At 39.7% G+C, this 22276-nt stretch overlaps 3 protein-coding genes across 3 annotated transcripts; 2 read left to right on the forward strand and 1 right to left on the reverse strand.

Annotated features, from left to right (window-relative positions):
- Window positions 1-814: 814 nt before the first annotated feature.
- cops6 (COP9 signalosome subunit 6) lies at window positions 815-6468 on the reverse strand. Its single transcript, XM_034092864.2, has 10 exons — window positions 6358-6468; window positions 4989-5114; window positions 4775-4906; window positions 4410-4498; window positions 3790-3852; window positions 3660-3707; window positions 3455-3569; window positions 2216-2308; window positions 1887-1987; window positions 815-1242 (listed from the first exon to the last, which is right to left on the reverse strand). The coding sequence occupies exons 1-10, from the start codon at window positions 6398-6400 to the stop codon at window positions 1102-1104; spliced, it is 951 nt and encodes a 316-aa protein (XP_033948755.1). The 5' UTR covers window positions 6401-6468; the 3' UTR covers window positions 815-1101.
- A 59-nt stretch (window positions 6469-6527) lies between these two features.
- On the forward strand, window positions 6528-10130 carry LOC117453848 (F-box/LRR-repeat protein 12-like). Its single transcript, XM_034092863.1, has 4 exons — window positions 6528-6607; window positions 6794-7034; window positions 7170-7245; window positions 7976-10130. The coding sequence occupies exons 2-4, from the start codon at window positions 6934-6936 to the stop codon at window positions 9017-9019; spliced, it is 1221 nt and encodes a 406-aa protein (XP_033948754.1). The 5' UTR covers window positions 6528-6607; window positions 6794-6933; the 3' UTR covers window positions 9020-10130.
- A 400-nt stretch (window positions 10131-10530) lies between these two features.
- aurkb (aurora kinase B) lies at window positions 10531-20296 on the forward strand. Its single transcript, XM_034092827.2, has 9 exons — window positions 10531-10635; window positions 11536-11574; window positions 11744-11825; window positions 11906-11951; window positions 12069-12257; window positions 13515-13653; window positions 17072-17220; window positions 17338-17512; window positions 19727-20296. Exons 1-9 carry the CDS (start codon window positions 10630-10632, stop codon window positions 19898-19900), a joined length of 999 nt encoding a protein of 332 aa, XP_033948718.1. The 5' UTR covers window positions 10531-10629; the 3' UTR covers window positions 19901-20296.
- The last annotated feature ends 1980 nt before the right edge of the window (window positions 20297-22276 follow it).

Below are 22276 nucleotides of genomic sequence, written 5' to 3' on the forward strand. Positions count from 1 at the left end.
CACATAGCTGCCCTCCAGAGTGCAGCTCTGATATTATTATGGGCTATCTGTTGTGTAGTTAGTCATTTCTACTCTATTTTAATAATTTGTATCTACTGAACTCTTTTATTCATGCCCAATAGATTGTGGAGGCGTGGCCTCAAAAGCAAGGAACAGAGAAGAGTCCATACCATTAAGAAATAATACAACTTTTAACTGGTCAATCAGGCAGTCGGGGTCCCAGTAGGGGTCACAGTCGTACTCCATGCCCTTGAAGGAGCGGATGGGGACCGCGAAGGTCTTCTTGGAGAGGATTGGAGGTGGGGGAGGAGGAGGGGGGGCCGGGGCGGATTCTATTCCTTTTTTTCGACAAATTATACTATGACTTTTCTAGACACCCCTTACTATGACGTTTTGACATACCATAGTATGAAACTATATTCCCTTTCTGACTTTTTCCTACTTCGCTATGACTTTTTAAGGCATTAAATCAACAAAAATACTATGACTTTTTAAGGCATTAAATCAACAAAAATACTATGACTTTTTCCTCATTTTATGTTTTTTCAAGGCATACTATTCCATTTTTTTACAACATCTTATAGCATAATATACTTGTTTTCAATGCTATTATTCACCAGGGCATTTGTTTGGCACACAATACTATAACATCCAATACAGGATTGGAACTGTTGATACAACATTTCTAAAAAGTTCAAAAGGTAAAAGTCAATTTATTTTAAATGCTGTATTTTGTTATAGAAATCAGGGCACTCAAATAAAAAGCAATGTTTTCCAGGTTTAAGCTTTGAAATAAGAGGAGTCAAAGTCCATGAAAAAAATCAGCAGATCATTTATTACAAACAGAAACATGAAACAATATAACAAACGGGTAATATATATAACGTTCATGTACAGTGAATTCCTTCCTGTGCATAACCAAGATAGACTTGAGCCATTTTCTCTTACTGATCGGTGTAATTAGGTGCTTTTCATTACACTTGTGGTTGAAAATGAGAAACAGGTTTGAGAAGATCCTGTAGAATTCGTTTTAGCAAACCAAAAATGAAACAAACCAAAAAGAAACTGCAGCGCATGTCTCTGCCTCGTTTCGCTGTCAGCTCAAAAGAAGAGTCCTCTCATCCTGCGGCCGATGCCCTGTCTGTCGTACAGGACGTTGAACTTGTTGATGAACTGGTTCATGCTGTTGCAGGTCTTAGTGATGGTGCCTAAGTAGGCCATGAGACCCACGTCATTACATTGCTGCAGGGGGAGAAGAAAGGCAGCGTTATACAAAGCAAAACAATCAAACACAATGTAAGACTGCTTGTCTTGACAGATCATGACAATGTAATCATTCATGGTTATACGTTTCTGTCTTATGTGGACATTGTATTTTGTGAATATAAATATAGCATTGGAAAATATACGGTAACCCAAAATTAAGTGTTCATCTTTAGGATTACTGGGAGAAAAAATCTGCATTGTTCAAATGTTTTTTCTGCTACATTTAACATCAATTTTGTTTTTTCCAATATCAACAAATCAGATGCAAAGACCAAAACATTTGATTCATCCTAATGATTCCAAAAACAATTAAAGACACACCGTCATTATAGTGCTGCATAACATGTTTCTGCATTATGATTAACAAGAATCTATAAAATCAATAAACAAGTAGCTTAAAATAGTTACCCAAAAATGCATTATTTACTTCTATCTGAGTAACGTTAGTTAAAAGATATCACATTATTTGTTGGAATTAGCCGTTATATGGGATTTGTTCCTCGAGGAAAACATAGACTCATCATGTCAGCCATATCTTTTGACTTTCCGATGAAACAAATCTCCATGCATTAGGGGGGATAAACACTTCTTATATGTGAAGGTACACAAAGCTTGCTTACATCATAGAAGTCTGTTTTGAATTTGATGGTGCTGAGGACCGGCAATCTGTGGCAGAGGGCGTTCGCTTCTCGGAGGATCTCGTGATTAAATGGCACCTCTCCTGCAGAGAATAAAGACAGAGGGGAAATATTAAAAAACATGTTCAGCTCAGTATACTAAAACAAAGAGGTAAGACTATGTGGTCAAAACAGTATCTTACAGAGGCTTATAATTAAGGCGGTGTGTTCGAGGGGCCTGGAAACATCTTATCTATGAACAGCTGTTTTCCAGACTTATTTCCACATTCTTCGCTCTAACTGCCTCATTAAAAAGGGCTGTCGCCTCTCACCTGATTCCACGGCTTTGACGTACTCGAGGATGATCCTCACCCGGCTGTGGAGCATCTTGATCGCACTGTGCTGGGCTATGAGGTGCTCAGCCACTAGAGGAGAAGAAACAGAGAGTCAGTTAACCCTTCGATGCACGAGTGACTGGACCCTACACTCTTCCATAAGTGGGTCAAAAAGGACCCGTATTAGAATAATGTGTTTTTATGCCATTTTTGGTTAAGAAAAATCACTTGTATAATATTTAGTATTATATTTGGGTTCACACTAGAAATATTTGATATTTAATTTTTCACTAATTATAGACATTTTTTTTACATTTTGAAAAAAAACGAAATTCCATAGGAAATGCATGCGGTTCATTTTTGACCCACTTATGGAAGCTTGGGGTAGTAATACAAAAAGTACAATTTATTAAAATGTATAACGTTTACATTTTGAATGGCATGATATCCAAAACATGTTTTTTGAGGAATAGCTGGAATATGAAATGATGAAAAAATGTAATTACAAAGATACTCTAAGAAAACCACCTCACCGGGTCAAAAAAGACCCACTTATGCACCTAAGGGTTAAAGACCTGTTCAGACAAGTCATTTTTGATGACAGCGTTTAATATCAGTGTGGTCACAGGACGGCAGGTTCCTTTGAAATGTCCATCACTATTATCAAAATCTAAATGATCGTTATTTTCGAGAAAGACTTCTGAAAAGGACTTTAGTTAACGAAGATGAAACAGTCACCGATTTAACCGTAATGCACGTAAACTTCTAGCTTATTTGTATTATTGCTTTCTCTTAACATTTCTTTAAAGTCCTTCATTTTATATTTAATCTATTTTTAGATTTATGACATTTAATATCTAATCATTAAGGCATCAGTACAATGTTAATACATTTTCTTTAATTATTACAGTCTATTTATGAATGTGTATATGTGCAAATAAATAAATGATACTACTCACAAAGATACAGCACAAAGTAGTCAGAACAATAGTGAACTAATGTTAAAAAGTTCAATAGTATCTTCAGAAGCTGCGAAAGCCACAGGATGTAAATGTATCATCGTCTGAGACAAGAGCTGTGATAATGGCTGTTAAATAAATAATGTGTCATAAAAGCAACCTTAAAAACAATGCCAAAGTGCAGATGGTTTACAGGTGACATGATATTGTTGAGTATATAAACTCACTCGCAGCGTTGAAGCTTCAAAAGGTAAGAACGTGTCCCAATAACTCGTACCTGTTGAGTTTTCTCCGGTGCCGGTGGCGGTCATTCGAGCTACGTGGTCGACACCGATTCTCTCCGCTTCCTCTGTGGCCAGAGTGTACGTCAGCTCAGCAAACAACATGGTAGCCTACGTTAAATAAAAAACATGTCAGATCAGACTTCTCCGTAGGAAACTGGGTCACTGCTTTTGAACAGGATATTTAGATCAAAAGATTACCTCGCCGTTGATGATGTCAATCACAGATTCATAAACACTGACAGGAAGCTGAAGGAGAAAGAAAACCTTGTTAAAAGCAGCTCTATCTAATAAACAACTTATTTATGAGGGGAAATGCAGAGAAACTCACATCTGTGTGTTTGGTCAATGGGTTGAGCTTGAGGAAGAGAGGGCTCTCAATGATCTCACACACCTGGCAGCAACAGGGAAATAACAGTAAACTAAATGTAGAACACACAATCAGAAATAACAGAATTACAATTAGATCAGCGTTTCCGTCAGGGGGGCGTCTTGCCGCCATTATTCTGCTCGGAACGCCCTGAACCCGAGCCGAGGGCGTCCAAAAAATATTAATAATTCGAGAGAAGATGGATTTGGACGCGATGAGCACTGCGCCGGAGCCTCGCAGCGGCGAAACTGAGGCTCCGTGGTAAACTGTGGTAACACGAAGAGCCGTTTGGGAGCCGAAACAGCCGGCGCCTTAAGAGAGCCGAGCCAAATGATCCGGGTCACTAACGTAAAGAGACAGTATCTATAAGGGACGGCTCATAGATACTGTCAGCCCTGGTCTGGCGGAAACACTGAATTAGATATTTAATTTTGAGAGCAGAAGCCCAAAAAGGAATTTGTCACACTCAAAATAGCCATTAACTTTGGATGAATCTTACAACAAATAGTATTTACTCTTGGACAGATGACTATGTATTACCAAAAACAACATTGACTGTACATATCGCCACTTTTGCGTACCTGCTTGTGAATGTGGATGTCTGATGCGTCGGGGGGTCCGCCTGTGGTGTACCAGCCCAAAAACTCCATCTCTTTAAAGACCTGTTTGACTGAGAGACAAAATGAAATATAAAATAAGAACTACAGCAAGCACGAGCATTTCTGTAATAAGCATCGTAGACATTTTTCAATGAGTGAATATCATTTGCAGTCCTTTGATAAAGCTACTATGTACTACTAATATAGTATGCTTTTTTAATGACATTTTTATGAGATCTAATGCCAAGACAAAGGACATGGCTTTACTACATTTCTTAAAATAATGAAAGGAGAATTAAAAAAAAAGAGTATAGTTTTTTTGTCATTCACAGACACAATCTACGTACATTGTTCCTCCTTGGTGTAGTAGTACTCCTTGTCAATGTGTACCCGATCATCTATGGTGACGGACAGCAACTCAAAGGAGTTCATCACCTCGATGTTTCTGCCCTCCTGCTTCCCGATCATGGCGCCAATAACTGAACAGGAAGTACAAAATTAACTTGTGCATTAAATAACTGTTTACGTGCCATCTCTCTTCAATAGAGCTGTCTTACATACCCTGCATTGGACGTCCCTCTTGAGAGCGGATGCGTATCCAGTGGTCAGATATGTTGAGGATCACCAGAGGGTGTAAGGCCACAGACACGCTGCCGGTGACGCCTGCAGCCATAACACTGGGGCTGGCTACAGTCCAACAGAGACACAACAAGAGGAGCTTTAACATCTACAGATACTTCAGAAGAACAACACAAGCTAATTTACAACGTCACATTTTTCAGTCATTTACTGACAGCTTTTAGAGGATTGATCAGACAATCATAAAACAAAACACATACATATATATCAGGACAAACAGTAGCTGAAATAAATGAATATCATTTTTGAACTCCATTCATTGATGTGTGTTTGAATCCAATCAATTATAACAATCATTTATGTTGTAATGGTGTTTAGGCCAGTAATAGCTTAATACACATATATATATTACATTTCAACATTATAAGACTTTAAAAGTTTAATAAAACCAGCAGAAAGCCAGGACTACTTAGACTTTAATAATTGTTGATTTATTGCGAGTTATTTTGTCAATGCAATATTCAATACTATCACATATTTTCATTGATTTGGGGGGAAATAAAGGACAATGAATAGGTCTTTAGACTGCATTACACGAATCATGTTCCTATTCTCAGATTTAGATCTTTAGTTTTTCTCATAATTGGTATATAGATTTATTTTATCATTTATTTGGAAAATGTTCCATCATTTGATCATTATGAATGTTTGTTCTATGTTTTCTCATCATGTTTTTATCTTTTTGAGTATTTATTGAACTGTATGGAGGCCTTAGGTATGGCGAAATAAAACGCTTTTTTAAATATTACTGTTCTAATCTCAAAATACTTACTACACATTTGATATTATCTTTTTTATATCTCTGAATGTTTGCACATGAACTTAATTTAAATTAGTATTAACACAATAATAAACTGTATGTATAGTCTTCTATGGTTCAATACAAACATGTGATATACATTTACTGAAAGCTAGAGATAGGCCCATTCATCACATGGACAGCGGAACAGCCTTAAATAGAGATTGGGTTGTTGTTATGACTAGTCACTCAGTATGTTCTCCATCAATCCTGCCTGAGCGGACTGACTTATGTTTATATTCCTGACGCTAACTCGAGTAATAAAGCAAGATGAAAAATACTGATTAAAACACCACAAAGTGATGCATTTGTTGACAGCTTTATAGCAGAGCCGTGTACGTTAGCCCGCTTATGTCAGCAAGCTAGCCAACTACCACCTTAAACATCACTAAATCAACACTTACACACACCCACAACACACATGTAGGACATATGCTATGGTGTTTGTGTTAATATCAGGCAGAAATGTTGCGATAAGTGAGAAATACTCGCCTGCCCCATCCACTTCCATTCCTCCACCATTGCTGGTCGCCATCTTGTCCGGTAATCCGCGCAGGCGCAGTGCGGTCTTCACCTCAACGACCGTTAGGTGGCAGTGTTGCAAGAAGTGTTCACATCGGTTTTTATTTTTTTACTTTATTTCTAGTACTTTCGCACTAGTACAACATTGAACTAAATGTACTTAGTTACTTTCCTCTACCGTATTTATATCATTTAGTATATAAATCCTCCTTCTCTATTCGTAAGTTTTGAACATGTATTTTATTATGTATTGTCTGCGAGATTGTGTCTTTTAAATTATCAAAAAGATCATAATCTTGTAAAACAAGCTGTTCCACATAGTTACTGTCCTACATTACACAGTTTTACATAGATATAGGCTGATGTGATCTGAGACAAGCTGTGTTTCTGTGTATTTCACATAAAGAAGTCCAAGATATTGCAGGCTAACTGCCGCTCGGTCCTTCCGCGGAGGGACATGTTTCCGGGGGACTAGCTGAGGTAGCACATCCTGTGTACGCTGGGATACCAGTCCGTGTTCAAGGCTTTAATAGTTTTGTTTACAAAATGGATGAATATAAAGCCTGTAACCTGGACTATTTTCCGGAAAATATCTTAATTGATGTCTTGTCGTTTTTGAGCGTACGAGAGGTTGTCAGAGCCGGGAGGTAAGATACATTTAACTTTGCTGACATCTGTTTTAACCAGTTATTCGTCTTGTGAAAGAAAACTGTGTCTTTTGTTGTGACTCATTTATGTCACATGATGAAGTTATTTGTTTGTTTTTTTACGGTGTTTCTTAGAGTGTGTAAGAGATGGAAACGTCTCGTTAAAGACCAAAGACTGTGGAGACTTGTGGATCTGACTACATGGAAAGGGGTAAGAGTGTTACCGGCGATGTGGCTTCACCTTTGTTTCTCTCCATTAATCATTTCATAGTGTGGTGTTACATTTATGTAGGGAACATAGCCATGTCATTAATTAAACAAACATGTAGTCATGAATGACGCCTCTTGTTTTATGGCAGCTTATCATATTCGAGTCTCTATTGTTGAGTTTGTTTGTTCTCTTACGTATTTTTATTTTAAAGACCAATTTAAGCACGTATATTGCAAATTATCTTGGGCTGTGGTGTATGGCAGTGGTTCTTTCTACATACTTGTCACAATAGAAATACACATACATAAACAAGTATAAGCAATCTTAGCAAGTGGCCTCTAAAAAGGTACAATGTATTATACATTATAATCACATGTACTGTACCTATAACACTTCACCAAATAGCGATGAAGAAAATGCTCTACTCTGTCTTTGAAATCTAACAACCATGTCAAGAGACTTGATGTTGTCATTGAGAAACGTATATTAAAGTGTTGAACGTCACATCAAATCAAAAACAACATCTGTAAAAAATAAAACAAAAGACAAATTAGAAACAGCAACCTCTATCAGAGGCTTCGTGTCCGGACATGACTCAGAAATATGTGTTCACCTTTACTTTCTTAGGCCTCATTAGGTCTGTGTTCTGTGCAATATTGAATGAAACTGTCTCTTTTGCCTTCCTTCCCCCCCCACTCAACACATACATGGACTGTCCATTGTGTGTTAGGTAACATCCCGCATACTCTGGCTCCTGCTGCGTCAGTACCTGGGTTGTGGTCTACGGTGCCTGCGGTTGCGTGGTTTGCTTCTTTCTGCCCGAGGAGGAACCTTTCTGTCTGAGTCTTGGCTAAAAGCTTTGTCCACAAAGTGCCCTCGCCTGAGTAAGCTCTATCTTCTGCACGCAGACCTGCGAGGCCTCCCCAGTTGCCAGCTCCTCCCTCCATCTTTGCAGATCCTGGAGTTGCGTGGCTGTGAGCTGCCGCGAGAATTTTTCAACCAGACTTCCCCTGCTAGTTCCCAAGAAACACCAGAAGCCACATCCAGTGTTGGTGCTCAACAGAAAATAAGGGATCAGAAAGGAAAAGGGCAAGCCTCTCCATCAGGGATTGGCATTGATACGTTAGTCCTCAACAACGTACCCTCTTTCACAGACCAGCATCTGCAGAGTCTGACAACATGGGAGAGGCTCAGGCGCTTGGAGATGCGCGACACCTTTCGTGTAACAGCAAACGGGCTCAGGAGCAGTGCTGCCAAGGAGGGCGTCTGTGGTGTGGAAGGGCTCTCCAGACTCAAGTTTCTGGAAATAGGCATCACTGGGCGGCAAGGCTACCAGTTACAGATGGCCTCCCTCGGGCTGGGGGCAGGATGGCTGGGCCTGGAGGAGCTGAGTCTAGGGGGTAAGGAGGTGGGGCCGGGCCTGCTCTGCGCCAGCCGTCTGAAGGACCTGAAGTGTCTGTGCCTGTGGGCCTGCACGCTCAGCAAGATGCAGATAGTGCGGAGCTGCAGGATGCTCCGTGGACTCCGCCGGCTGGAGTTTTTGGACGTGATCTTCCAGCCTCCACAGTGTCCACCTGTAGTGGAGGGAGAGGGTGGTGGAGGAGGAGAAGAGCAGGACAATGATGAAGCAGCAGGTGGAGATAACAGCAATGATGAGAACAGGACACAAGATGTAAACGATCCCATACCCAGTTTGCGTCGCTCACTGGCTGCCCTGCTGCCATCATGCACTGTAGTTTTCACCAACTGCTCTGTTCAGATTAATCCAGACTAAATCTCTACTACTTCATTATACAGGCAGTAGCAAATAGAGATACAGTTTCCTTTCACAAAAGCATATGTCATTTTATGTAGCGTTATAAATACAACAAACAACTTCAGTTTTTATTATTGTGTCATGCGTATATGTATGATACGACAAGATATCACAAATTAAGTAAAGCAGGTTCCAGATATCGGAATCAGATCTTTTAATTTATACATTTTAAAAAGCATCGCTGTCAAAACATTTACTGTATAATACTGATGAAATTGTAGTAAACTATACTGAAAAAAGTCCACCAACTGGCCTACTTGTCCAGGCTTTTAAGACTGTTTTGCCACCTTTTAATAATCTGTCAACCTCAAAAGCCAGAAGAGTCAAATCTGATTTCAAGATTGCAAATAAAAAATGGTTGGCTTCTTGGTAAGCAAAATGTTTAATATGATTCAGGGACATAATTAGTTTTACATCCATACATATCTATTTGTTTTTAACAGAATATTTTCCAAACATTGTTCTTCAAACTTGAATAAAAGCTTACTTTTTTTTTAATGGTGCTATATATTGTGAAGTACATTATAAAAACCGTTATGGAAAACCAAATGAGAAGCTCTTGATGTATGAAATAAGGAGACTGTCAAGGTTATTCATATGTACTCTTTAAAGTCATACTAAAATAACACATTATGAAACTGTCACAGCTAGAGGGTGAAGCCACAAGCAGGCGTATAACAGGAGCGTACCGCTGGCACCTGTTTCCTGTTCCTTCGCTTCACAATGTATACAATCAGAAAAAACATCAACATCTGATACAAGCAGGTGTTTGGTTTTGGTTTGACAGCAAAACAGCAAGGGATATTTAAATGAGTCTTTAACAAGTCCCAATTCTGTTTCACTTTTATTTGTAGAAATAAGAAATGGTAATTGTTAATGTCTGTTTGATGTGTTATTGAAAACTATTAATGTATTATTGGGAAAACCATTGCCTATACAATAGTGGAAAACATGGAAGATGTATGTCTTTGAAATGAATTGTGATGCATTGGTACCAACCATTTTCATTTTAACACTGTACAATACATATTAGAAATTGTTCTGGATAAAACTATTTTGAACAAATACATATTTTGTATCATTTGTCTTTTTTTTCTTCTAATTGCACCACATACTAAAAACTCCATAAAAGATTTAAGTTTTGATTGATAGACTGACATTAATGCATATTAGAAAAAAAAACGTGTAATGTGATTATCAAATATATTGATATAATAAAAATGTATTCAGTTGTATTTAATATGAATATGATTAGGTTAGGTTCATGTGGCCAGGCCATAAACTGTTTATATAAGGTGCCAAGCTTATGAAGAAAACAAAAGTAATGTACCGAGAAGATAGGACACTCTAAAAATAGGTGGGGAAGTATCGGGAACGATACATCCATCCATGGAACTAGTAGGGCGTGTCGACGTTTTACTGACGTCAGTGTAAACCAATCACATGCAACAAATCCGGCCAATCAGGTGCGTGCAAGACAGTTTTAAAACGTTGGCGGCGGAGGGAGTTCAAAATAGTAACTCGGAGGTTTCCTTACTAAAACGTTTATACGTTCATCCTTCTCTACAATGCAGGTACATCTATTGTTTTAAATCTTTGATAGAGAAATAATACCGTGTACTAGATTAGGCCAACAAAAGATTCGCAATACGCGCCAATTCTGAATGGTGTAAAAGGGAACAGGGTTTTTGCTAAATAAATTAGCTTAAGCTAATTTAGCATTACACCATGTTATATTGTGTTAAACGCCGTATATAACGTACGTAGATATTATTTACAATAGCAACAGTGGTTTAATCCAAATTAACCGGATTAGTAGGTTACATAGTCCCTGCATTACACCCAACTTCAGACCAGGGAGCCAACGTTAGCGTATCGTAGCCTAACAATGGCCTACTGGACCTTTCTCATTTTGAAAAAAACAAACTTCGACGTTATAATTTAAACGTAGCCTACATACGGAATCCACAGGAAACACCTGTAGCTATTTAAATAATGCATGCAGTAACTAGGAATATGGCAATCATCTGGCGTTAGAATACATTTGACAAAAAATGCGCCTTTGTTATCCTTATACAACGTAGTAAAACCGTGCATCAATATCAAACAGCAGATATTCTCCAACGTGTTGCTGAAAATGTACACTATAATACAAAAAACACACAATCCACTGCAGTAGTACAGATTGTCTGACTCTGAACTGTATATCCAACTGTACAGTGTACACCTTTTTGAGCACAACATAGTTTGTGATCAAATAAGGTTCACTATTAAGTACGACGTGGGCAAATAGTTAAAAACGGACATTTAAAAATGTAATTGCACCGTTAAAAAATAATCTGTTTCCAATTCGGAGTCTTGCAGCATATAGGTTTGAACTTTCACCTCAGTTTAGAGTCTGAATGACAAGAAAATATGCATTAAGTTCAATTGTATGGTAGATTAATGTGATCGCTGTATTTATTTATTTACAGAATAAGGAAAATAATGAGCCCAGGGGTTTCACACGACCGGTAAGATGTCAAACAATATATACATATATATTTCCAGCTGGGATCAAGAACTACTACTGACCATTTATCATGCCAATATTGGTATCAAAATAGATCAGAAACTATTATTGGCTGGAACAACATTTTAACAATGGGTTTCTTATTATTTGTGTTTGCTTCTGTATAACAGTTCGCAACCCCAAGCATGGTGGCAGGCCCACAGCGCGTTCAGGTGAAACCACGAGCAGAGATGGACAAAAATGCCATCACAGGTAACATTACCCGCCTCTTCTATAAATAACATTCAAAAATCATCAGACATTTTCCAGTTTTAATTGTATTATCATTTCAGGCCCAGGACGACAGTGTGTTGGCTCATCCTCCAGTGCAGTCGCAAAGTACGTATAACCCTTAAAAACATCACGTTTTTGTTGCCAGTTGTTTTTTTTTGTAATGCTTTCCCAAATCAAAGTGGTTAAAATGAGTATAAATATCCATCTTTTTACTTTCATAAGGAAAATGTCCATCAATGACTTTGACATCGGTCGACCCCTGGGGAAAGGCAAATTTGGAAATGTCTACCTTGCGAGGGTGAAGTCGTTGCAGGCCGTCGTGGCACTGAAGGTGTTGTTCAAGTCACAGATGGAGAAGGAAGGCGTGGAGCATCAACTCAGGAGGGAGATTGAGATCCAGTCACATCTTAAGTGAGTATCCTAAAAAACATTTGATAAATGACAAGGAATTACACCTCTCAGTATAACTTCCTTGTAGGTTATTTGCTACTATCTACCAATGGTTACAGGAACATAACAAAATGCTCAGGAAATTATTTGTAGGTTAGATGTGCTTAAAGCTTTGTGATTGCTAATAAAGTGGATTATAGTTTCACATTTTTTGATTTAATTTCAAACCTTTATTTACCCAGGTATATCCATTGAGATCATTGATATCTATTTCAAGGGAGACCTGCTCAAGTAGGTTCCACATGAAACATAAAAACATAAACCGAACAACAAAAAGGACATCATACAGCATCATTACAGGGTTTACAATTTACAATAACTATCCACATGAACAGGTACCAACAGCATCCGAATGAGTAGCATCCAACCGAGCTTTAAAAACATTTAGTGGCACCAGATTGCTCAGTTCCCATTTAATTTGCAGACTGTTCCAAGACAGAGGAGCTGCGCAGTTGGCACATTTAATAAAACCACAGCATTCGATCTCAGGCAGTAGCCACTTACAATTCTCCGAGAGATCAGGGAGCAGATATAAGATGGAAGTTTCCCTAACATGGCTTTGTATATAAAAATGTACCAGTGACTGAGCCTCCGTACAGTTAGTGAAGGCAAACCAGCCCTTGCATACAGGGTACAGTGATGGGTTAATGCTTTACAGTTTGTCACAAATCTCAGTGCGCTGTGATACGCAGCATCTAACTTGACCAGGCAATTGGCAGGTGCATTCATATAGACCAGATCCCCATAGTCCAGCACAGGTAAAAAGGTCACAGTGACTAGCCTTTTCCTGGCCTCAAGCGAGAAACAGGACTTGTTCCTGTAGAAGAAACCTAGCCTAACCCTCAGCTTTTTTAGCAGGTTATGAAGTTTAAAAGTAGAGACAATCATCAAGCCAGATACCAAGGTATTTGTAACGGGTAACCACTTCAATTTGTATTCCTCGCGTAGTTACAATATCTACAACAGGCTCTGGTGTCTTTTTAGCTTTTGAAAAGAGCATTACCTTGGTTTTATCAACATTTTAAAAGAAGCTTTAGTTCAGAGAGCTGAGTCTGAATAATGTTAAAAACTGCTTGCAATTCAACACCAGCCTCATAACATAAAATAAAACAGGATGTTTGTATCTTCTACCACAAACATGCTGACCTGAAATGTATTAATTTGTTTTCAAAACAAAGACTAACAGTTTCCTCAAAACACCCTCGGTTTTCTCCTCAGGCACCCCAACATTTTGCGCTTCTACAATTATTTCTATGATCAGACCAGGGTGTTCTTGGTGCTCGAGTACGCCCCACGTGGTGAAATGTACAAGGAGCTACAGAGATGTGGAACATTTGATGACCAGCGCACTGCAACAGTAAGACATGATGTTGCTTCTTAACCCTCTGGAGTCTAAGGGTATTTTCTCGATTTTTAGATGTTTTCTTAAATCACCTTTTTAAATGTATTTCTTCTAACATGGCACCCCATGTGTTACATATCAAAATGTTCAGGACACTCTCTGGTCTTGCTATATATGAAAATTGCTCACCTTAGAGCACTGTTTGATGAGATAAGTAGCTCAAAAGCTTAAAATGTGACATCCGATTTTCAGAAAATCTTCAACTCTTGTGAAAACACAAATTTACTCATGTGATCAAATTGTTTTGGTGTTTTAGATTTGGTTACCAAAGTCCTAGGATCACAAAAGTAGTGAAATATTTGAATTACACTGTATATAAATGTGTTATTCATGTCTAAAATGAAAAAAATGTAATTCGAATTTTGAGTAAAATAGGTGTTTATCACTCTACTTTCACCACAGCAGGGACTGAGATACATTAGGACTGAATAATGACTTCATATTACATACCAAGGTTCATGTGATGTGTACAAATTGAGCATTCAACCTTTTTTTTTCAACCAACAATTTATTATAAATATGTTTTTTCAACCAACTATTTATATAAATATAAGAAACTGAAAAATCTCACTATTTACAATATTGAACATCAGAACTTTCAACCAACTATTCATTATAAATGTCAAGACAGTGTCAAGGTCTTTGTCTGTCTTCCAAGACAGTGGGTCTGGCAGCTGTGTCGGTGGGGGTGATGGTGCATGGGCTGCTGTGTAGGTGGGGTGTACAAGTGCTATACGAGACCACCACGAGACCTCCTTGCTGGCTGGGTTGAAGAAGGTGATGGCTGTGGTGGAGCCTTTGTGCTGAGGTGTATCTTGACCTGGTGGCAGCCGCATATGGAGGTGGAGGCAGCTGTAGTGATGCTGGTCCTTGGTGGTGATGGCTCTGGTGAAGGCCCTTGAGCCACAGTAGATCTTGACCTGGGGGCCGGCACAGATGGATGTTGTGGCTGCTGGATAAACGCCGCCTGTGGGCCACTAGGCCCAGACAGCTGTGAAACATCTCTGTAAAACAAATTAAAATGTAGGACAATAATTACAACTAATTTCATTGAAATAAAGTTCAAGTAAAATGTTGCTCAAGCACAAGTAACAATGCACACATAAAAATAAAGTTTGGGAGGTTGGAGAAGGAGTCTCTCTCGATCTCTCTCACACACACACACACACACACACACACACACACACACACACACACACACAGGCTACATCTGATTACAAAGTCTCATCTGTACAGGAAGGTAAAATAATAACAGGCACACATATAAATAAATCTATGACAAAGTCTCATCTGTACAGAACAGTATGATAAAATAATCGATGGCAAAAAACATGTCACTGTAAATGTCTCCGTTGTGGGACGAATAAATGATTAATTTAATCTACACATGTAATGTAACTTTTACACACCAAAATAACGTTAACACAGAGTAAACGTTTGCAAATGGAGTCTATTTTGTCCGAATAAAAATGTTCATGACTATCGATAAAAAATATATATCAATAAAGCTATTGTTCATTTTCGCGGTATTCCCCACACATTGCCAGTACACTATTACTGTAATATTTACACTCACCCATGTCCAAATGGATCCTTGTTGTTGTCTTTGTATTCTTCTTCAGAAGAGTCGAAGACTTCAGGTTCTGAGGCTCCATCTTCACTGCTGCGAACAAAACAAATCTCTAGCGAAGTCGGCAACTGTAACGTTTTTTTTTTTAGCCATTTTCTCTCTCTCTCTCTCTCTCTCTCTCTCTCTCTCTCCCCTCACAGACGTAAACTGATGGGAGACACGTGGGTTGCGTTCCGATAATCCAAAAATCAGCTCTTAAATTCTAACCCTATCTCCTATTCCTTGACCTCTGAGTGAAATGTCACGGGGTTAACGGATAGTGGATAGGAGAATTCAAAAGGACTTAGGAGAAGAGACTGCGGTACTTTAGAGAATCGGAATGCACTTTCACTATCTGACGTGTTAATGATGCGCCAGCGGACGTCATGAATGTGCGTCTGCTGCTGTGGGGGAACTATGGAAACTACAGTTTTCTATACAGCGGACTACAACATGGATGTTCAATAAGAACGAGGGACTACTGTGAACTCATCTAGAGACTCTGCACCGTGCTCTGATACTGTTGCTTTATGCTTTATGAACGTAGACAACAGAGCAACATATTCTTCATGACCAAAGTTGGAATTGAAATAAAAAAGGAAAGTAAAACGTATGCTCGTCACCCTCTCCCTCCGGTCCACATTAATACAAATGTTCCCAATACGTATGATTGTATGAACTAAAGATCTTAAAAGCAATACAAATGTATTTATTATAAACGTTAGTCCTTAACATCTATCACTGTGTATATCATCACTCAAACATCTTTTAAAAGTTGAACAAACCCCACACAGCTCAGTAAAGACTGTGAGATGTTGACTTTATTTGATAATTTCAGTGAAAACTAACGTTCATATTTCTCTTTTTGATTATAATACTGATGAACGTTCAGAAAAAAACACTTTGGCAACTTACCACATACGTTTTAAAATGCTTAATAAGCACCGTAACTTTCATGATGTCATAATCGGTTGTTTCCGTGAACGGCCGACTGTTGAGTGACGGCAAATGCTGCGGCTGCAATGCATTGTGGGGCAGCATTTTCTCCTCTCCTTTCGGTTAGGGAGGTCCAGTGGTTCCTAAGCTAAAGGAGGTTATAAAGGAAGTTTGAAACCACCTTTCCTTTCATTTGGAGAATTGGAACGGCACTTATCATGGCTGCCACCGAGGGACTTCCGGGTCATTTCACTTGGTTAGGAAGGTTCCTAAGCTAAATGGACTATTGGACCGCAACCGTGGTTTTTTTTTTTTTTTTACTTGGTGGGTAGGTCCTTAGTGATTTCTCGATGTCCATTGGTCATTTCAGACCATGATGGCTGCCGGTTGAGATTTCCTTGACGGACACACCAATCCACCAATCCCACACAGTGTAAAGTCAAGCTGCTTTGAGCGGCCATATTGGCTGCTGTGCCCTGGTTACAGTCTCACAGGAGATACCGCTGGAAAGCTACTCTTCCAGCGATTCCGCGGATATCTGAATCATATTTCTACTCCTTATAATCGAAAATATATGATTAATTACCTAATATTATGCGCACCTGGACGCGCCGGCGCGTCCACCGACTCCAGAGGGTTAAAGGCATTTTCTTTGCGCTGTTATTGTTTAGTCAGTGAACCTAGTTTTGGAATTCTTAATTCCTTCAATCCTTGCTGTGCCCTGTGTTCAAAGAGAAGTTTGACCGATCTACAATTTAGTTTGTCATCTTGAAAAATAAGTATTTTTTTAAAGTCTTGTCTATTAAGTTAACCTCTTTACATTTTTAGTACATGGAGGAGATATCGGACGCACTGTTGTATTGCCATGAAAGGAAAGTGATTCATCGTGATATCAAGCCAGAGAATCTGCTTCTGGGCTTTCGTGGAGAGCTGAAAATTGCCGACTTTGGATGGTCCGTCCATGCACCTTCTCTAAGGTGAGGATTCAGTATAAAGTTCTACTGTGTTTTATCAGAGCTGTCTCAATACTGATGAGTCACACGATGCTTGTTGCTGCTTTTCTTAGCTCACTTCTTGTTTTAAAATCCCTCCAGGCGTCGTACAATGTGCGGGACTCTGGACTACCTCCCTCCAGAGATGATTGAGGGTCACACTCACAGTGAGAAGGTGGACCTGTGGTGCGTCGGGGTCCTCTGCTACGAATGCTTGGTCGGGAACCCACCTTTTGAAACTGACAGCCATTCAGAAACATACAAAAGAATTATGAAGGTTGGTGTTGGACAAATATGAATGTTGAGTAATCTTTTCTATAGGAACGTTTAAGAGAAACATCTGGCAGAAACGTATTTAACCATTTGTAGATTAACTTTAAGATTGTCCCTCTATATCAGGGGGGTGAAACTCAAATACACAGTGGGCCAACATTTAAAAATGGGTACTAGTCGAGGGCCGAACTTGGTTCAATGTTTATTGCAAAACGTATTGAAATTACTTATTGCACATATTAAACCTGGAACTAACAAAGCTTAAATTTAAAACAACATTAATCAGTTGCATTAATTTCTTATGGCTCTATCTGCAGCTTTTTCGGAGTCATTTCTTATGATTACATTTTTCCACAGGCCAACAACAGCTTCAAAAAAACTATTTCCCTCAAAGAAAGAACTAGGGATGCTCCGATCGAGATCGGCCGATACTCACTCTCTAAACATGCCGATCGCATGACGTAAAATACATGACACTTTTCTCTGTGTGCGGCAAAACACGCTCGCCAAAATGGCTTCACCGGTCTGGCAGTATTTTAAGGTGTCCGAAAAAGACAGTAAAATAGCGGAATGCAACGTGTGTGAAGCAGAAATCCTGCAGCTCCGCCCGCCGGACCGCTGAGCGGAGCGAAACACACAAGAGTTAGACCTAACACACTTAGCTATTTGATCTACCTCTGGAACTAGCTAAACTAGTTATACATATATTTATTCTTCACTGTTGGGTAGTGTTGTCACGATACCAACATTTTGGTTTCGATACCGATACCAAGTCAAGAATTCCGATTCTTTTTCGATACTTTGCTTAAAAAAAGGGAAACAGTCTTAAATGTAATTATTGTGCTTTATTTCACACCAGAACCATAACATAACACAATTTAAACAATGAGAACGATAAACAAAATAAATGACAATAATTCGTATTAAATCAAATTAAGCATCATCTCAAACAACTTTTTTGTTTTATAAAATATAATTTTTTTTATATTTTATTAACATGTAATATAAATAATTATTGACAAAATGTATATTGCAGATGTTAGCCACATTGGTAAGTTAGCTAAAAATATAGCCATATTAGACCGTTATCATTGCCATTAATTGCCTCGTCAAACTACGAAAACGTTAGTTTGTCACAAAATAAATTATACTTGTTTGACTTAGATTTGAGGGCTTGAGCATGATGTAATTATGTTATCTATCACATTCGCTAACCTGTCTGTCTTTAAATTCTTTAAACAGCTCTGGATGCTGGTCGGCGGGTGCTTAGCCAAGTCTGATGTGTTGGCTCCCTTGGTTTGCAGGGATCTAAAACATTTCTCACAGCCAGGCCTCGTGGTGTCCGTAGGCTTGCCCTCACTGTCAGAGATATAGCTCAAATACTTCCAAATTTCGCTTTTGTCAACAAGCCGAGGCGCAGCGGCAGTTGCACTCCCACTTGCAGCCATGCTTCTCGTTTTCTCACATGCTCTGGCAGCTAGCGCGTGGCCGAGTGCACGAGAGAGGGGAGGGACTTAGAACGTGCTTGAGAGGGGCGGGACTGCAGGCACGGCTGCAGTGCAGGGAGTGGAAGCAGAGAGCTGCGGCTGAACACACACGGCTCTTATTAAAACGGAGCTTTCTCACCGGAGTACTTTTCCCCGTCATTCTTAAAGTACAGATACTAATGAAACGGAGGAATCGTACCGTTTTTAACGGCAGGGTATCGGTACACCGTGCGACACTACTGTCGGGTCACTCATTACTGGATCAGTGAGCTGCATGAGACGAAACTGACGGGCTGCCAGGAGAGGAAAAGAGAGCGCTTCCGCTCATTTCTCCCGTGTTATTATCCAAAGTGAATGTAAACTTGAATAATGTACATCATTTGAATGTAATAATTATGTTGATGGTTGTTTGTGGAAGCTCCAGTGAATGAGCCCCATTAACTGAGTTGTAATCATCACTTTAAATGGAAGATATAAAGTGATGTGTAAATCTTCCATTTAGGCCCCGCCCACCAACCAAACATGCCCTGTTGTCGCAAGAAAAAAAGTGTGTGCTCTATGCACATGACTCACAAGCGCCAAAACAATCTAGATTGATAAATAGCATTACAGGTGAACTATAATTGTTTTGGGGGAAACTGTCCCTTGACTGATTTGAATTAAAGTCCAAGGTTATTTTATACCAGTCATTGTTCAGATTTCATTAATAGATGATATCCTACTGTTTGCAGGTGGATTTGAAGTTCCCCAAAAACATCTCAGACGGTGCACAGGACCTGATCTCTAAGCTGCTTCGCCACAACCCCGCCGATCGTTTCCCACTACAGAGTGTCATCGATCACACATGGGTGCGTGCCAACTCTCGCAGAGTCCTACCGCCCGTCTGCCCTGGGGACCAATCCTGAGCCCGTCTGCCTGCCTCCCACTGAGGGGTGTTTTATCTGTCCTCCACAAGAGACTGGGCCTTTAGGTGTCAATGTCATGGACTTCAAACTGCCATCATGTCAGCACATTGTATGATTGGGATGGTTTACCCACTTTTTTTCTTGTACAGTGTGATGTCCTTATCTATGTTTATCTCGAGGTGTTTTTATGGTCTTTTCCTTCTTGAACCTTTGTTTTCTTTATTTTAAATGTACACGGTTCTATTTTGACTTTCTGTATCAGTGTTGACAGTTGAAAGTACTACTGTTGGACTGATTGAAGCTGACTTTTCTCAATAGTTTGAGGGTTGTGCTGGATAGCATGTTTTATTTCCCCTCAAGCTATGCTTTTAAATTCTAATAAATATTCTAAAACAATGGGTTGACATTTAAGTAATTGAGGATCTAAATGTTTTTGTCTTTCTGCCAATCCCAACAGTTTGTCATAACAAATGTTATATTCTGCTTTTTAAACAGTTTTACAAAGTTGTTCATCGAACTAATTTTGGAAGCATTTTTTATTTTGTATCAACCTTATTTACATATATGAAGCAAAAAGAGTTTAGTTAAAAACAAAACTGACCATTGGTTGATGTATGAAGGTAGGATTCACTGCTGCAACAGTTTTTTCTAGTTCAACCTACCAAAACAGAACTTGGTGTAAGAGATTTGCTGAGATTCTGGCCCATTATAAGCCCATCCTGAAAAACATGTTCATAAAGCTCCCAGAGTAAAACCTCTCGGTATAACTTATTGTAGGTAATTTGCTACCATCTACTGACTGTTACGGGAACACACAAATGCTCACAGAATAATGTGTAGGTGAGATTTCCTTAAAGATAGATAAGACGGAAGAATTGTCCCAACTGTGAAAAGTAATTCATAACATTTAAATCATTGTTACGTAATTGCAACAAAATCTGATCATGTGGCATTTTTTTCAGATTCGCACTTGATCACATATGGCTGCACGGTAGCGTGGCCGAGCGGTCTAATAATAGATTTAATTTGTTAGCCCTTTTACAGGTGCTCATAGACGCTTTACAGATGTAGAGAAGAGAAAAGGAATGAACAACAATAAATATATAGTTAAAGTCAAATAATAAAAATCACACATTAAAAGCCAGATTGAAGAGGTGAGTTTTTTGCAGTAGTCGTGAAGTGATGAATGCATGAATCAGGGTTTCAGCAGCAGAGGAGGAGAGTGATGGGCGGAGACGGGCAATGTTTTTGAGGTGGAAAAAGGCGGTCCTGGTGATGTGATTGATGTGGTTGTTGAATTTGAGCTGACTGTCGAAGATGACTCCGAGGTTGCGGATGTGAGGGGGGGGAGATAGTGTGGCTGTCAATGGTGAAGTTGAAATTCTGGATGTCTTTGATACGGGATGGGGGGCCGATGATGATGTCTGATTTAGCACTGTTCAGTTGGAGATAGTTTGTTTGCATCCATGCTTTTATTTCTGAGAGACAGTTGGTGAGAGTGGAGTGTGTTGTGGGGGTGATGGTTTTTGTTAAGATATAAAGTTGGATGTCATCGGCGTAGCAGTGAAATTGAAGGTTGTGGCGACGAATAATTTTGCCAAGGGGGAGCATGTGGAGGATGAAGAGGAGGGGGCCAAGCACCGAACCCTGGGGGACGCCTTGGGACAGAGGAGCAGTGGAGGAGGTGCAGTTGTTGATGTTGATAAACTGATGTTTGTCGGTGAGGTAGGATTTCAGCCAGGAGAGTGCAGTGTCAGTGATGTTGAGTGATGATTCGAGGAGGGACAGCAGGATGGCGTGGTTGACGGTGTCGAATGCTGCGGTGAGGTCGAGGAGGATGAGGATGTTCAGGTTGCCGAAGTCAGAGGAGAGGAGGAGGTCGTTTGTGATTTTGAGAAGAGCTGATCGGTGCTGTGTTTTGATCGGAAACCAGATTGAAATGGCTCAAAGAAGTCATTGGAGCTGAGGTGGGATTTTAGTTGTGAGGTAACAACATGTTCAAGTATTTTTGACAGAAAGGGGAGATTTGAGATGGGCCGGAAGTTGGACATGATGTCAGGTGTGAGTCCAGGTCTTTTGAGAATGGGTGTGACAGCAGCCAGTTTGAGAGAGGGGGGAACTGATCCAGATCTGAGGGAGGAGTTAATGATGGTGGCGATGAGTTGGGAGATGGCAGGGAGGCTCTCTTTAACAAATTTGGAGGGCATTGGGTCAAGTGTGCAGGTGGAGTTAATTCCAGTCATGAAGTCGGACAGTTGCTTGGGGGTCTCAGGGGAGAAGTGGGACAGGGGCTGTGGTGAAGGGGGGGGGGAGCCAGGAGGGGAGGTGGGGGGTGCTGATGAGGGTGTCAGATTGCTGTAAATGTTGCTGATTTTG

Source organism: Pseudochaenichthys georgianus, chromosome 10 (genome assembly GCF_902827115.2).
Source record: "Pseudochaenichthys georgianus chromosome 10, fPseGeo1.2, whole genome shotgun sequence".
NCBI classification, from domain to species: domain Eukaryota; kingdom Metazoa; phylum Chordata; class Actinopteri; order Perciformes; family Channichthyidae; genus Pseudochaenichthys; species Pseudochaenichthys georgianus.